The sequence below is a fragment of the Rana temporaria genome, chromosome 13 (assembly GCF_905171775.1).
Source record: "Rana temporaria chromosome 13, aRanTem1.1, whole genome shotgun sequence".
Classification (NCBI taxonomy): domain Eukaryota; kingdom Metazoa; phylum Chordata; class Amphibia; order Anura; family Ranidae; genus Rana; species Rana temporaria.
The window spans coordinates 56,346,450-56,362,965 of record NC_053501.1 but is presented as its reverse complement, the minus strand read 5'-3'; the positions used below and the strand labels follow the sequence as shown (position 1 = coordinate 56,362,965).

At 41.4% G+C, this 16,516-nt stretch overlaps 1 protein-coding gene across 11 annotated transcripts in view; it reads left to right on the top strand.

The window, feature by feature from the left end:
- LOC120920819 (ryanodine receptor 3) overlaps window positions 1-16,516 on the top strand; it is a 692,572-nt gene that overhangs the window by 225,770 nt on the left and 450,286 nt on the right. For all 11 annotated transcript variants that reach the window (XM_040333156.1, XM_040333154.1, XM_040333152.1 and 8 more), the window contains 3 exons: window positions 6,201-6,275; window positions 8,296-8,374; window positions 15,836-15,948. In XM_040333156.1, the coding sequence (XP_040189090.1) occupies window positions 6,201-6,275; window positions 8,296-8,374; window positions 15,836-15,948 (267 nt within the window). The remainder of the gene's footprint in view (window positions 1-6,200; window positions 6,276-8,295; window positions 8,375-15,835; window positions 15,949-16,516) is intronic.

Here is a 16,516-nt window from a genome sequence, read left to right as displayed (position 1 = left end):
ATTCAAATGTGGGACAGGGGGGCGTGTTTTATGTTAATGTTCTGTGACCTGACGTGATTGATGTTTATCCCGAACGGCGCATGAGCCGTCCGTGGAATTTACCAGTGTGCATTGCTCCTAATACGCCGCAAGGACATCATTGGTTTTGACGTGAACGTAAATGACGTCCAGCCCCATTCACGGACGACTTACGCAAACGACGTAACTTTTTCAAATTTCGACGCGGGAACGACGGCCATACTTAACATTAGTACACCGCACTTACGCCACCATATAGCAGGGGTAACTATACGCCGGGAAAAGCCTAACGTAAACAGCGTAACTGTACTGCATCGGCCGGGCGTACGTTCGTGAATTTGCGTATCTAGCTGATTTACATATTTCGACGTGTAAATCAGCGTACACGCCCCTAGCGGCCAGCGTAAATATGCAGTTACGATCCGACGGCGTAAGAGACTTATGCCTGTCGGATCTAAGGGAAATCTATGCGTAACTGATTCTATGAATCAGGCGCATAGATACGACGGCCCAACTCAGAGATACGACGGCGTATCTAGAGAGACAACGTCGTATCTCCACTGACAATCTGGCCCATAATGTATAGGCAGAGTATAAATAGTATATGAAATACATGTACAAGAGTACCTAGGTTCTAATGAAGTATACTAACAAAAGAAAATAAAAGAAAATAAGAGAAATAGCTAAATGAGGAGGGATGTGGCACCCTCCATTAGGAATATGGGTAGAAATGTAAAAAAAGTGAACATGTGGTATAAGGTTTACTAATGGTCTCGTCTTAAGGATTATAATGGGGCTATCACCAGTATATGGCACTCAGTCAAAAATAGAATGGGGACATCAGTGTAAGTATATTACATTGGACTGTAAAAAAGTAAGTTGGTATAGAAAATAAATGAAATCTATGAAAAATAGAAAAAATGCAGTATAGGAGGCATGATGCAAACCTTCTACCAAGATCTATATACTATTTACAGGTAATTACGGGTATAGGACCCTAGACACACAAAACATATCTTGAAACTACTAAGCATTAGTGTAGTGGCAAAATCAAATAGTTGACTATGAATAAAGCTAATAAATGATACTCATTTATAGAGTCAATGAAAATACATTTCGGGTAGGATGTGTTCAGAGGGCTGTGTTAGAGGGCCGTTTTGACTTCTATTTTCTCATTTAGGGTGCCTGGAAATAAGGTATCTAAGGTATAAATTCAAAACGTCTCTCTCTCAGGCAGTGATGCTTGAGTCCCTCGGCTGTCGGTAAATTGCAAGTAATAGCTTCAACTACTCAGACCCTCAGATCTTCAAAGGATTTTTGCTGAAACTCTAGAACATGTCTAGGCACGCTGCATATGTCACTGCCCTCCTCAACCAGGCATCTATATTCCCCGAACCTCTTTCTAACTGTCCGAATGGTGCAACAGAGATAGTAGGCAACAAACTTTGTCGAACAGGTAAAAAAGGGGAGGGTATAAAGTCCATACCCAGTTTAGGAGCATGAAGCATATTATGCAAAAACATTGGACTATCCTGATGAAGGATCCCCACTTGAAAACATCCCTCACTACTAAGCCAAATATTTCCTACAGACGGCCTTGAAACATCAAGAGCCAGAAAGCTACCAGTAAGATTAAATCAGCTTATACCACCATTAGTCCTCAGTTAACACTTTTCAACATCAAAGGTATGTTTTGGTTTAAAAAATCCAGGTGTCTGATATGCAGTGGCGTAGCGTGGGGGGCGGGCAGCCGGTCCACACACTCCGAGGCGCAAAATTTTGAGGGGCCCAGAAATTAGTTCCCTTCCTCCCTGGAAAACTCGTGGCTCCATTAGCCTACTCTTCTCCTCTCCTCCGATGGCCGCTCCGTCCTCCTGATCATCCTTGATCTCATTGTGAGAGTGACAGCTGGCTCAGGAGGTGCAGATGTCCTGAAAGAAGGGGACCATCACACTGCTCCATCCTCTCCATCTTCAGCATGCCTGTGTTTCAGACACATCCCTTCCCCGTCCCTATCTCCCTGCCCCCCTCTCTCCCTGCCCTTCTCTGTCCCCCCTCTCTCTCTCTCCCTGTTCCTTCTCTCTATTCCTGCCCCCTTCTTTCCCTTTCCCTGCTGCCCTTTCTATGTCCCTGTCACTTCTCTCCCTCCCTGCCTCCTCTCTCTTTCTCTCTCTCCCTCCCTGCCCCCTTTCTCTCTTTCCCTCTTCTTGCCCCCCCTTTCCCTCTCTCTGCCCCCCACTCTCTCTCTTTCTGCCAGCACTGAAAATAGCTTTACCACAGTCTGTTTATTAAACTCCTTCCTTCCCATCATCTACCTATAGATATGATGTATAAAAGTATAACTTTATTAACTTTATCCACTTAAACTGGTATTAAACCCTGAAGAAAACATGTATTATATTGCAGTTTATCAATTCTTATATATGGTGGCTGCATTATTATTATTATTATTTTTTTTAGGTTTTCTTTTCACCTGGTGATCCTGCTAGTAAATCCATTGTTTTCCAAAAGAATGAGCTGTTTTGCAGATGTAGCAATTAATGGGTTGAACCAAACCATTTAACACTGGCAGAGGTGCTCACAATGATCCTTTTTTATTTATTTATGTAAAACCTTTATCTTAAAAGGTAAAGAAAAATGTTTGCTGTAACTGACTATAAAATGTGAGCTGGAGTTTGGCTTTAATTTTTTTAGTGTACTTAAATCTGCTAGTACATCTAATATACCACCTCCCTGCCCCTCAGACTGATGTCCAAAGGGGTCTCTGTTGCGCCGTCATCCAAAATGGGGGCACTTTGATACAAGAGGTGTGTTACTGACCAGAAAAACAGAAAATAAAAAGCATAAAAAAAGAAAATGAATGCAGCAACCACATCTAAGTATTGGTAAGCTGCAATATATTACATTTTTGGTTTGGGTTTTTATAGCACTTTAATTCGTTGCATGATATTATTAATATTTGCACTGGAAATTGTATTCCTCTCCATTCACAGTCTGAGCCCCTGTACCCCCCATGGCTCCAGAAGAGAGGGTAAAAAAAAATATATGAGGAAAGAAGGCACACCCCTCTCTTTCTCCCATCCCCAGGTGTCTCATCTATAATTCTATCTACCTTACTTTGGGGTTATTATTGGCTGCCTGCTCTTCTGTATATAAGGGCTCCTTGTTATTTACAGCCTAAACGTCTGATTGGCTGCCCGCAGCCTTTTATTATTTTTTAAATCTGGGAAGCTACCCCTTTGACTACTATAGTCAAAGAGATATGTCAGATTCAACCAATAATAAAATAAAAGGCTGCCGGCAACCAATCTGAGGCTCAGGCTGTGAGTGGAGGAACTTTTTGCGTTTCCACAGCCACAGTTCAATACTGTACTAGTGGAAGGGACTGAGGGATTGCTAAACGTCCACAGGTTAGAGGGCGAAATCTACTTGCCTTGCCCCGTGCGCTGACAACCCACGCTACGCCACTGCTGACATGTTGCCATATCTGGCATGGACATAAAGATTTATCTACTAAAGGTAAAACTTATACCCTCCCTGACTTTTTTACCTGTTCTTCAGAGTTTGTTATCTACTGTCTCTGTTGTCCATGCAGCCTACTGTACATGGGCTGCAACATTTGGACAGTTAGAAAGAGGTTCAGAAAGCACAGGCGCCTGGTTGAGGAGGGCAACGACATACACAGTGTGCCTAGACATTTTTTACAGTTTTACAGAAAAAGCCTCAGAAGATCTGATGGTCTGGGTAGTTGGAGCTATTCCCCGTATTTTACGAGAGACGTTTTGGATCTATACGCTAGATACCCTATCTCCAGGCAGTCTAAATGAGGTAATAGAAGTCAATACGGTCCTCTAACACAGCCCTCCAAACACATCCTATCCAAATTTATTATAAATCAGTATAATTTATTAGCTTTATTCATATTAAAAAATTTGGACTTGCCACTACACTAATGTTTAGTACTTCCAAGATATTTGTTGTGTGTCTAGGGTCCTATACTATAATTTCCCATAAATTGATCTTAGTAGGAGGTTCATTGATGTACCCATCATTTTTTTGGACAGACAGCCATGTATGGGCCATCGTCCCATTATAATCCTTAAGACAAGGCCATTAGTAAACTTTATACCATATATTCACTTTTTTTTCTTTACATTACTACCCCTATTCCTAATGGAGGTTGCCGCCATCCTGACACATTTTACTATTCTTATTTTCTTTTTTCTTTTGTACTTTGCTAATATACTTCATTAGAACATAGGTACTATTATACAGTACATGTATTTTATATACTATTTATATTCTGCTTATACATTATATATGTGTTATCATATTCATGGTACTTGTTTATTTATTTGTGCAGGGCCCTTATGTTCTTCTCTTTATCATCCAAATTGTAATACTGTACATCAAGTTTAAGGTACTCCTAGTATAAGATGTATGCAGTACTGCCTATTTATTTTATTCTAGTGATGTTTTTTATTCTTGTGATATGCTTCTTATTTTTTATTTGTAATATATGCTCCTCTTAGTCTTTATGTATGGAGGGAGGTTATCCTGTTTCCAGGAGCCAGTTGCCTCATGTGCCAGCTAATTATGCCCTGTTACATGCCACTTCCAAAATGGCTCCTCATTGCCTGATAAAGGAGCCTGCATGCTCTAAATGCATGCTATGCCCACGGCTTCCTGTTCCTGTTCTGATGTCACTTCCACCTCCCAGGGGACCCAGACCCATCAGGAAGTGCTGAAAGCCACCAGCACTTCCAGGAGCTCCTTTTGGTATCCACCACAGCGGGATCAGCGGGACTGGACTGGCTTTTTTTCAGCAGTGTTACATGACTAGATGAGCGCTTTTATCTTAATTACATTGTGAGGTGCCAATTTGTTGTTTCCAACAATAAATGTTTAGATCAGGGGTGCCCAACCAGTGGCCCACGGAGCCCTCGGATGTGGCCCGCGACCTCCTGCTCTGGGATGGAATAGAATAGAATACTGTTATTAAAGGTCAGTTTTATTACTAAAATCACAGGGTATATATGGGCGTATCTGTTCCGCAGTGGTTACAGGGCTGCTTTCAAACTGATCCGCAGGTCGCAGAGCAGTGCACCTGCGGGTTACCTGCAATGAGCCATATACTTCTGTTATTACCTGTGAGTTTGGTGAGCTTTCTGAAAGTGCACCAAACCTTCAGATATATAATAGAAGTTATTTGCAAAGTGCAGGAAAGCCAAAGGTACACTGCATTGCTCCAGCGGTGTGGGTAAACTGCAGCGCATCTGTATCGAAGCAACCATGGGCCCCTTTCACACGGTCAGTCTGACCCAATTCGACCCTCCATTCACCTCTAAGGAGTGGCAGATGTAAATCGACTTGTGTCCTACCTCCAATCCAATCCGAGGATAGCGAGCTGTGTCCGTGTCCACTCTGCATATACAGAGCAGATGCGGACCTGGCATCCACCCACTCCGCTCATTGTGGCCTGCGACCAGTTACCAAGACTCTTAAGTGGCCCTCGCTCTTTAAAAGGTTGGGCACCCCTGGTTTAGATGCTACAATTAGAATGGCGCTGCTCTTCTTTTCTGTTTGTCCCAATGCAGAGTCCCTTCTACCGTAGCTCTTCAGAAGCAACAGCCACTTAAGGAAGCATACTGATACCATTTGGACTTTTAAAGGCTTTTTTTTGTCCTTAAACCACTGAACCTACTTGGACTTAGTTTCTATCAGTGCGCTGGACACCTCCTTTCCTTTTAAATGTCCCCAAAGCACCACTCATTATCATGAAAATAATTTTTTTGCTGTCCTTTGTATTTTTTTGTCATTTTATATTTTGCTAAATGTGCTTGGTATGTAGGCCAACTGTTCTTGGTCTGCTGCATGTTTTTTTTTTTTTAGGTCTGAGCATCGTGTAAAGCATATGCAGCTTTGTATCAAAGAATGGTGCTGTACTTTTTTAGAATTTTTTGCTGAGACATTGGATTTGTTCCTGCATATCATTTCTAATGTAATAAAAGTTGTATGCATAATTATTAAAATTATAAGACATCCCTACCTAAATCATGTATAACATTTCCATATTTAATATCTACGAAATGCATTTACTTACCTTCCAGAGACCGAAATTACAGGTAAAGCTTTTCTACATGTTTACAGGATGATGGTAATACCTTTTTATTATACCACAGGCATCACAAGGAGGCGGACACAGAACTTTACTCTATGGCCATGCAATCTTACTTAGACATTCATTTAGTGGAATGGTATGTATAATTTTTTTTTAAATAGTGACATACAGGTCAGCAATGTTTTTTTTATATATTTGTGTTATTTTAATTATGCATGTCTATTGTACATTGTTTAGGTACTGTATGTACATAGTGTATGTTCTTCCAGTCTCATGGTGCTTATTAAAACATAATTAAACCCAAATACAAATATGTAATACTGTATATATCAACATACCAGTCCTTCGATGCATTTGTTTTTTTCATTCAGGCTAAGAACAATTTTAGCAAGAGGTGTATCCCATGGGCCACACATCAAAAAAGACCCGCTGTGGTGAAGGGAATGGTGGTCTCAGCCTGGGCTCCTGCCAGGTCACGCCCCCAATGTGTTTCACTCTGCCCCTCAGAGCCTAATCATGGGGATCCCCATGATTAAGGTCAGAGGGGCAGAGCGAAACACATTGGGAGCTGGGTGCACCCCTTGTTCACACTTACTTTTGGGGCTGAGACAAGCTCCTTCCCTGGCTGGCACTCACAGAAGTGGGCACATGATCAGCATCCATTTACAGCCTATCGCATACCTGGTGCTCCAGCCTCTAGGCCTGAAAGTGAGAACAGGAGGAGTCAGGCTCAAAGTAGCACAGGTCAGCAGTGATGTTGTTTGCTTTGGAACTCAGAAGGGTTTCTGATGTGCTAAGTAGTGGCTGCAGACAGATGGCGCCTGTGAGACGTGGCAGGTCTGTAGTAGCACTGAGATAATGGGAAGTCAGTTCAAGCCAGAGTTCAGAGAAAGGAGGATAACAGAGCAGGCAAAGTCAGAGGGGAAGCTGAAGTCAGACAAAGGAGACAGTAGAGCATATCTGTGGACAAGCCAAAGTTAGGAGACAGGCAGATGAATAGTCAAGGACAAGCCAGGTTGGTAGCAAAGAACTTTCAGGAACAAGGATCACAGAAACACGGTACAAGCTGAAGATCAATTAGCAGCTTCAACCACTTCCTTAAAAAGACCCATCTGGCATGCTGGTAGAAATGCTGGATCCTAGTGCCCTTCTCTTGCTGTTGGTGTCTTGACAGATGCTGGGTCCTAGAGTCCTTCTCCTTCCATTGGTTCCCTGACACAGCTTGAGTGGCACATATCTTTTCTTTATTGGTTCCCAGTCTTAGCAAGTGCAGAAAATGTCATGTTAGTTTTGCCAGGAATGCAGTCACCTTGTCACTTCTTGCAATCTGCGCCAAAGACAATTTTTTTTATTTGCCTTATGTAAACTACTAAGCTAAAAGGCCACTATGTAATGAAGATGAACAAAGGCAGCCATATTAGTAGTCCAACATCTGTGTCAACACGGCTTCCTTCATAGATACAGTGCAGTCAGCCTAGCCGCCCAGGGACAAGACGTGCATTATTTACAAGATTACCTGGTGAAATAAATGAGGAACAATTCTAAAAATAAAAACCTATTATGCAGCCATCACATGGACAGGTAAAGCAGCAATGTATTACATATTTGTTTTTGGGTTTAGCTATACTTTAACAATGTTTTAAAAGTTAAAATATCTGCACAAGATTTTTGATTATTATCATATAGCAAATAGCAAATAATGTTAACAACACTTTCTTGGGGCACATTCAAGCTGTGGATTGTAACAGTAGCATATTTAAAAACTTTTTGGATTTATTTCACATTTTTTTGATTATTGCACACTATTTGTTGATTGTTTGCACAATAATTAATAATCATAGACACATGTACATACTTTTTGTTTTTTGAGTAACAAGTTCACAGGATCAGTCGTGGTAAAATGTTTATATAAGTTAGTGCAATGCACTTCACAAATACACAAATGTTAACAACACACTCTGTTTTAACTTATTTTTTAAGAAATTGCATGTACTATGTGAAAAGATGTGGTTTGAAGTAATTTAAAAAGCTCTTAGCCTTGATACATCTTAAATGCAGTTCCTTTATTATATAAACACACTACTTTTGTGATGCATTTGGTAACAGTACTAACAATACTATTCATTTTTATCTTTGATTCTTTTTCATTTTAACAGTACTTGACATGTTTGACTACATCCAGATCTCTCACAGACAAACTTGCATTTGATGTTGGACTGCAGGACACAGCAACAGGTATGAGTTTTTTTTTTTCTTTTCTATATTCATTCTATTCATTTTTAAGAATTCTTTCATAAAGTGGAAGTAAAGGCAAAAAATGAACTCTAAACCTACTCCCACCCCCATTCTTAGACTAATCTATCTAGCCCAGTAAATAAATAAATGGCTATACATACCTTTTCTGAAGCCGCTCTGGTCTGGTCCCAGGTTGAGCTGTCAGCTGTGGCTTCAGTGTGTAGTAGAGGCAGCCCACAAAAGAAGCCACATGGTAAGGTAGGCCATACACATTCGAATCTTGGCCAGTTCAGCAGGTTCCCACTGAACTGGCTGAGATTCGAACCATGTATGGCAGGCTGAATGTACTTTTCCCAGTGGGGACGGCATCCTCTTCACTCCTACCCTCACCAGGAGAAAACAATGGCCCGGCAGGAGGGATTGCTGCATCAACACTGTCTGTGTTGATGGGGGAATCAAGTGAATTTCTTCCCTGTAACTCATGGTTGCAAGAAGGAAACTCGCTCCATGTATGGCCAGCCTAAGTCTATGGGTGACGTTACCCAAGTTTTTCCACAGCCATTGACGGCTTTCTCCTGCACACAGCGGACGCCACTGGAGACTGGACCAGAGCGGCTTCAGAATAGGTAAGTCTCGTGATATTTTCTTTACAAGGTTCAATAGATTAGACTTCGAAAGGGCGTGTGAGTAGGTTTAGAGTAAGTTAGGTTTGTCCTTACTTCCACTTTAACGCACACAGCCACCTTTGCTTTACTCCTTTACTGCTTAATTTAGTCATCAATAACAAGCAAAATATCTGATATTTCTGTCTATGCAGAAGCATGTGACTTACACCCCTTTCTTTCTTGTGACACGGGCTTCCTTTCCTTGCTGCCAGTGGCAGAAGTATGGTGTCCAGGTGTGGGCATTAACTTGAATCGGCTGTCTTGTCCTGCATGGGCAAAAAATGTAAAATTGTATCCAAATTTACCATATTTTCCTTTGCTGGCTTCAGTCCATGGCAGCATACATGTGGTAGTGCCTACTTCCACCCACAGGACCAGTGCAAAGCTATATTTTATACAATTTTCCGCTTTCCTGGTGCCAGCATGACAACATACATGGGGTAGACCAGTAACTAGCTATCAGGGTGGGAAGCTTAAGCAACTCATACCTTATAAGAAAGTGAGGAAGCTACCGCTTTCCAGCCAAAATCAGTTGTATTGGGGACTACAGTGCCCATTATTAGTGCTGAAGGAAACCACCATATGAGTACCTTTTTGGCTGCCCTGCCTGTTTTGTTGGTTGAAATATCGGTGTAAGATGCCCATGATGTTCAGACGCTACTTTTTGAATGTGCAGCATTTACTTACAGTGACTCCATCCCAGCTGTATAGTGGGTTCTTTGAATTATCTTTAGGAACCATTAAGAGAATGTGTGCTGATGCCTTCTATCCTTGTTGGTTTCTAAGGATCTAAGTATAGCTGTTATAACTCCCTAAATGACTGTTGTTTGCAAGGGAGATATATTTGATCTGGATGTATTGAGGGAGTATTTAACCAAAGGATGGTCAAAGGCAATCCCACTGTGAACTAGGCAAACAAACACCCACAGTAATACAATGACAACAGCAAATCTGTGAACTGTCTGCATCTCGAAGAGCCTGCCCAATGGGTCTTACACCAAAGCTGACCTCATATGAGGCTGAATGCCCACCTTCCAAAACAGAGGTGAAAGTGAGGAGAGAAGCCCATGTGGCAGCCTTGCAGATCTAGAAAACAGTTACCCAAAGCTCCGGATGCACCTTTTTATTAATAATAATAATAATAATAATAATAATAAGTGAAGAGTGAAGAGAAATGGAACCTGAACCCTAGACAGTGGGCTGAATGATGGTCTGCTGAGTCACTGCAACATGTTAGAAGTGGAAACCGGTGTATCAGTACATAGTTACATAGTTAGTCAGGTTGAAAAAAGACACAAGTTCATCTAGTTCAACCAAAAAAATAAATAAACAAAACATGCAATCCCATATACACAATCCTATACCCACAGTTGATCCAGAGTACAGGGTCCATCTTTAAAAAACAAAAGGATATAGCCTGCCCGAAAGAAGCAAAAACTGAGAGATAGACTCTCCATCCCGACCACATCTAGAAGGAAACCTTCTTTGGGTGAACTGGAGGCAGATTGAAGGACCGCATAAGGTAGTTATGTTTGGGGATACAGATAGAAACTACTGCAGGCAAGATGAAGAACTAGGTCTTATGCAGGAATGGTTCCATGCCAGATAAGGATTAAAAGGCTAGTTAGTATCCTGACTAATATCCGATGTGTTGACATTTTGCCCACGTATATCGGCTTGAATTGGTCGGCAAGGGGTTAAAGAAAAACAAAAGGGGGTGAGATGCCTATTTGCTAATTTTGCTCATATTGTGATAAGGTCTCTCCATGCTTCTGTGTAGTTATTACATTTCTGAACTGCTAGATCATTATACCCTTAGCAAGACCTTGAGCCTTCATGTACCAGGATACGTTGGAAGCCTTTTCCTAAAAATTGTCCTTAGCCAGTTCTTTGACCATAGGCCCAAACATCCATACAGGTGACACTGCACCCTTCTCTGTCTTGTCCCCCAACCTTGTACTACTTATTATATCTGGTTCTAATCAAAAAAAAAAGGGGGAGGGGAAATTTGGGACTTTAAATGAGGTGTAGGAGTATAGCACCTCCATCCCTGGTTCAGGAAATGAAAGTAAAGGATACATTGGGACTTTGAGTGAGGCTAGAGACAAGGTGCGGGTAATAAAAGGTACAAATGTAATATTCATAGGAATGCAAAACATGTATCAACATACAGAAGACATGTAAATGAAAACATACATTTCAAATAAATGACATTACTTCATATTGTAAACACATAATAAGTGCATATGGAGTAAGAGCGACAGGGGTGCCTAGCCAGGTGCCACATGCTAGTCTGCATGGAACGATGAATGCATAGAATGAATATATGTACAGATGGCATATTAACAGTAATGGCAGAATGGTTAAATTGGTGAAGAACTGGTAAAAGACATATAAAATATCAAATATAATATCATGAAGGTACATGTACATGGATCTCTTGGCTGCTTCTCTGATTAAGGCTGTATTTATACTGAGATAAAATTTCACACAGGTGGACTCTATTTACTAACTAGGTGACTTCTGAAGGCAATTGGTTCCACTAGATTTTAGTTAGGGGTATCAGAGTAAAGGGGGGCTGAATACAAATACACGCCACACTTTTCACATATTTATTTGTAAAAAAATATAAAAGCCATTTATCATTTTTCTTTCATTTCACAATTATGTGCCACTTTGTGTTGGTCTATGACATAGAATCTCAATAAAACACATTTATGTTTTTGGTTGTAACATGACAAAATGTGGAAAATTTCAAGGGGTATGAATACTTTTTAAAGGCACTGTATAAATATATTTACTGTATATATACTGTAGATATATTTTATATTACTTCCCCTTCAGCATGACATTTGCTGAATCTAGCACTATCACCATATTCACTAACATTCTTTTACTGGAACTCTTCAAGTACATCTCTATGAGAATAACAAAAGTCAGTGCCTAGTTTCTCCTCTTCAGGTCACTGGCACTATAATCCTCACAATGCATGAAGGCTAGCTCCATTACTTGTCCTCTCTTTTCTACACAGGCCTCCCTTGCCTACAACACTCAGACTCAACCTGACTCTTGATATGTCCTGCCTCTCTGTTACAAGGTTAGGGATCACTGGGTCACCTACTCTACTAGCTGAACAGTCTTCTGATCTTGCATCCTTGAAATAATTGGCCTTGACACCAGTCGACATGTATGTCAACCTAGTGCTAGGAAAGGATGCATTGTCCCTGTCCTCAATACCCCCTTTATGTGCTTGTCTGCCTGCACTACACCTATCCCTTGCTACCTGGCAAGTCTTGACTAAACATGTATAGCTTTTGGTTTCACATTCCCTTTTCTCCAATCCATGATCTGTTTACATATTTATCAGAGGAGCTGACTTGTATGACACCAATCTTGCAATCTCTCATAATCCACTATGTATTTGTTATCTTGATGTAATGAGAAATCTCAACTCTCATCTCTCCATAAATCGGTGTTGCTTTTATATGTAGCACCCTGTAGTATGTGCTACTTAAAGTGAGAATAGGTAAAAGCATTTTCTGGCCAGGAATAATTGGGTCAGGGTTACTAGAAACCAGGGTTGGATGACTCATCCTGGCAGCTCTCTGGTGCCCCCCTGGTATTTGGAAGGTTGGGGAACCTTCTAGTACTAGTGGGCAGAGGTTAGAATGGGCTGCCTTGAATATTCATGGGCTCTCAGCCAATCCCCAGAAGTGGGCTGGCAAGGAACTAGGAAACCCATAAATAGACATGGGCCATGCCAGCAAGGGAGTCAAGTGGAAGATGGAGAAGCAGTTCTGAGGAGAGGCTGATGGAGGGATTCCTTACTGGGGGGGGAGGGTTACCTCAGGCTTCAAGCTCAGGAAAGCTGGCCTGGAAGGATCATGTCACAGGAGGCAGTTAGTAGGATTTATGCCAGAGAGGCAGCAGGAAGGGGCAAGCAGAGACAGTAAGTAGATTAGCACAGTGCAGGGACAAGACAAGGGGAAAGATTGTCAGCTCTAACAATGCTTTCTTTAAGACTGCGTGCCACGTTTTTAACCTTGACCTGGGGGATCTCCATGAGTGTATCAATCGGGAGGACTGGGCAAAAGAGCAGCTAGGTGCGGCTGCTGGCAGCCAGGCGGCCTAGTATTTCTGCAAGCAAGTGGAACTGGGAGCAGTGCCCACAGGAAGGCAGAAGGAAGTGTGTTTGCTATTCACTACAACTTCGTACTGTGCCAAAATGGGCTGTGAGTTCCTGCCTGTAATGGGCTGAACTATCTAAAACTGTTAGTTACCTCAGGAGTGATCAGCAGGTGCTGTACAAAGGAACCAAGTTTGTACAGGAGGAAGGAAGAAGAAGAAGGTGAAATCTGTGTAAATAGGGAGGAAGTTGTCCCGTTGTCTGTGTTCTAGACATTTTTCAAGTTGGGCATCCCATAATTCTTTACCACATCCAAGTTATCATCCCTAATAAAACAACAAAACAAGCCAAGGACTGATTTCTGTGTCTGAGTGAATGAAGGAAATGTTAAGTGACTGTCTGTGCAGTAATAGGGACCCAGATATAAGCAACATCTATAATGTTACCTTCTGAACATCGATAAAAACAGATTACCATGTAATTACCCTTGTAAAATTGGTAAGAGCCTTCCTATGATCCTATAACTTTGTCAGTCATAAATGTCTACCCCTATGTTCATGCAGATTAGGAGAAGGCTAAGGGCTGGGAACCCTGATTCGTGGCCAAGGCAATTGGGACCAGTAAAGACCTCACAAATCTTTTCTGGGGAAAAGCATAACTATGAAACAACTACCACATGAATTCAGCAATTTCAGTTTTGTATATCCACTTATGGATTAAATGTTACATGTATTGCAAATGTTGTAGCAGGGTAGCCTATGTGCATCTGAAAATGAAAATCCTACAGTGATTGCTTCTGTCTTATTAGTCCTGTGCCAAATGGCTGCCCTGCTGCATAGCAAACACAGGAGGTCACTTGCTTGGCAGGGGCACTATTCACAGAACACTGGCATGGGCGCTATTCACAGTACTTTGACTGGATGGTGTGGACATTGTGACATTCCCTCTCCACCTCCTCCAGTCGGAGAACCTTTTGATGTGATCATTTTGTTTGTGCTCTACAAAGTCATTGAACATGTGCAGAATGGAAACATTTGTTTTGTTTAATTTAGTTTCTTTATTTTCTAAAGAATTCCAAATTTTCAGAACAATTAAATTTGAATCGTTCAAAAATTGATCGGCCCATTCGAATTATGTGTGAAGAATAGCTGGTTGTTAAGGAGCAGGCTGGAAGTAATGACTCATCAGCTATCAGTGGGTTTTCCCAAAGAAAGAATTGCCGGAAATGAAAAAAACAAACAAAACAGCCATACCAGGCCCATACTATGCCAAAATTACAAAAGCCCCCCGCCCCAAAGCACCCCCCAGGTGGAGGGCATGTGGCCTGTTATGGTTCAGGAGGGGGCTGCTCACTTGTCCCCCCCCTTTTCTGACCTGCTGGGCTGCATGCTCGCATAAGGATCTAGTATTTATTTTGGGGGGGGGGGGCCCACGCCATTTAAAAAAAAATTTTGTTTGGGCTCCCCTTAAAATCAATACTCCCACGCTATTTTTTTTTCCTTTGTTGGCATTCTGGCATGTATATCATGCAGGTTCGACTTCCATGCAACTTTTAAGGGTTAATTTGAAGTCTATGCCCTCAAGTCGCATGAAAGTCGGACCAAAGTATTGCAGGAACTACTTTAACCACTTCAGTCCCGGACCATTTGCCTGCCAAATGACCGGCCACTTCTTGCGATTCAGCACTGCGCAGCTTTAACTGACAATTGCGCGGTAGTGCGCCGTGGCTCCGAAACAAAATTGTCGTCCTTTTTTTCCCACAAATAGAGCTTTCTTTTGTGGTATTTGATCACCTCTGCGGTTGTTATTTTTTGCGCTATAAACAAAAACAGAGCGACAATTTAGAAAAAAAAGCAATATTTTTTACTTTTTGCTATAATAAATATCCCCCAAAAAAACTTTTTTTTTTCCTCAGTTTAGGCCGATATGTATTCTTCTACATATTTTTGGTAAAAAAATCGCAATAAATCGTTTGTTGATTGGTTTGCGTAAAAGTTATAGCGTCTACAAAATAGGGGATAGATTTATGGCATTTTTATTAATATTTTTTTTTTACTAGTAATGGCGGCGATCAGCGATTTTTATTGTGACTGCGACATTATGGCGGACACATCGGGCACTTTTGACGCTATTTTGGGATCATTAACATTTATACAGGGATCAGTGCTATAAAAATGCACTGATTACTGTATAAATGTGACTGGCAGTGAAGGGGTTAACCACTAGGGGACTAGGAAGGGGTTAAGTGTGTCCTAGGGAGTTATTCTAACTGTAAGGGGGTGCGGCAGGGGCGTGCGTGCCTGCACGGTGGGAAATTCAAAGTGACGTAAATATATTTGTCCATTCTGCTGACGTATGTCGGCGTGAGCCGGTCTTTAACCGGTTAAAGTCCCTGCGATTTTATGTCGCACAAATATGAACAATAAAAACATGGGAAATATAGGGTGCAAATTGCCATGCAACTTTGAGGCACAAAGTCGCATGACGAGTCAAACAAATGTGAATGAGGCCTAAAACTACATGGACATGCATCCCTTCATAGCACAATTGTGAACCAGCATAATTGTGAACCAACCATTGGCTCTAAAAATCTGTTTTTTGGAAGTCATCATTGTATATTTGATAATGATTCTTATGGTGAAACAATATTGAGGCATATTTTTCTTACAGGAGAAGCTTGTTGGTGGACAATACATCCTGCATCCAAACAGAGATCTGAAGGAGAAAAAGTTCGAATTGGAGATGATCTGATTTTAGTCAGTGTTTCTTCTGAAAGATACCTAGTAAGTATTCTTCTTCAATGTGCAAAAAAGACATTGCACGAAATAAAAATTTGTTACATGTAGAGATATATGACAAGATAGGTGAAAGCGCTATGCTAACTTCAGCTCTGCCTCAATGTCTCCTGGATAGCTTTAGCATTTCAGTTTTCACTTGTTTAATAAATTGCTTTTACAGATTTTAATCTAGTTGCTCAACATTTATATTTGAATTTAGTTTAGGTGGCTTGGCTGATTTAATCATGCCCAGAAAATATAGATTTTTAGTTCCTTTATTAATTGATGTTGGCATATGTCTACAAATATTTGAATCAGTCATTAGATTACTGCTCTTTTCATCTAGGGACATAGCTGAGTCATCAGCTGATGGTAGACACATGTATGAGCAGGGCCGGACTCCTGACAAGGCCACCGGGTCAGGCCTCGCCCTGGTGTCCTGCCGAAAAAGGTCCCCTGGTGGATAAGTACCCCCTGTACTGTACAGGCGCAGCGCGGAGCTGCCGGAAATAGCCAAAGATGTAGAGCTGAAAGTCAGCTCTACAGGGCGCCTGTGCAATGACTATGACACGCT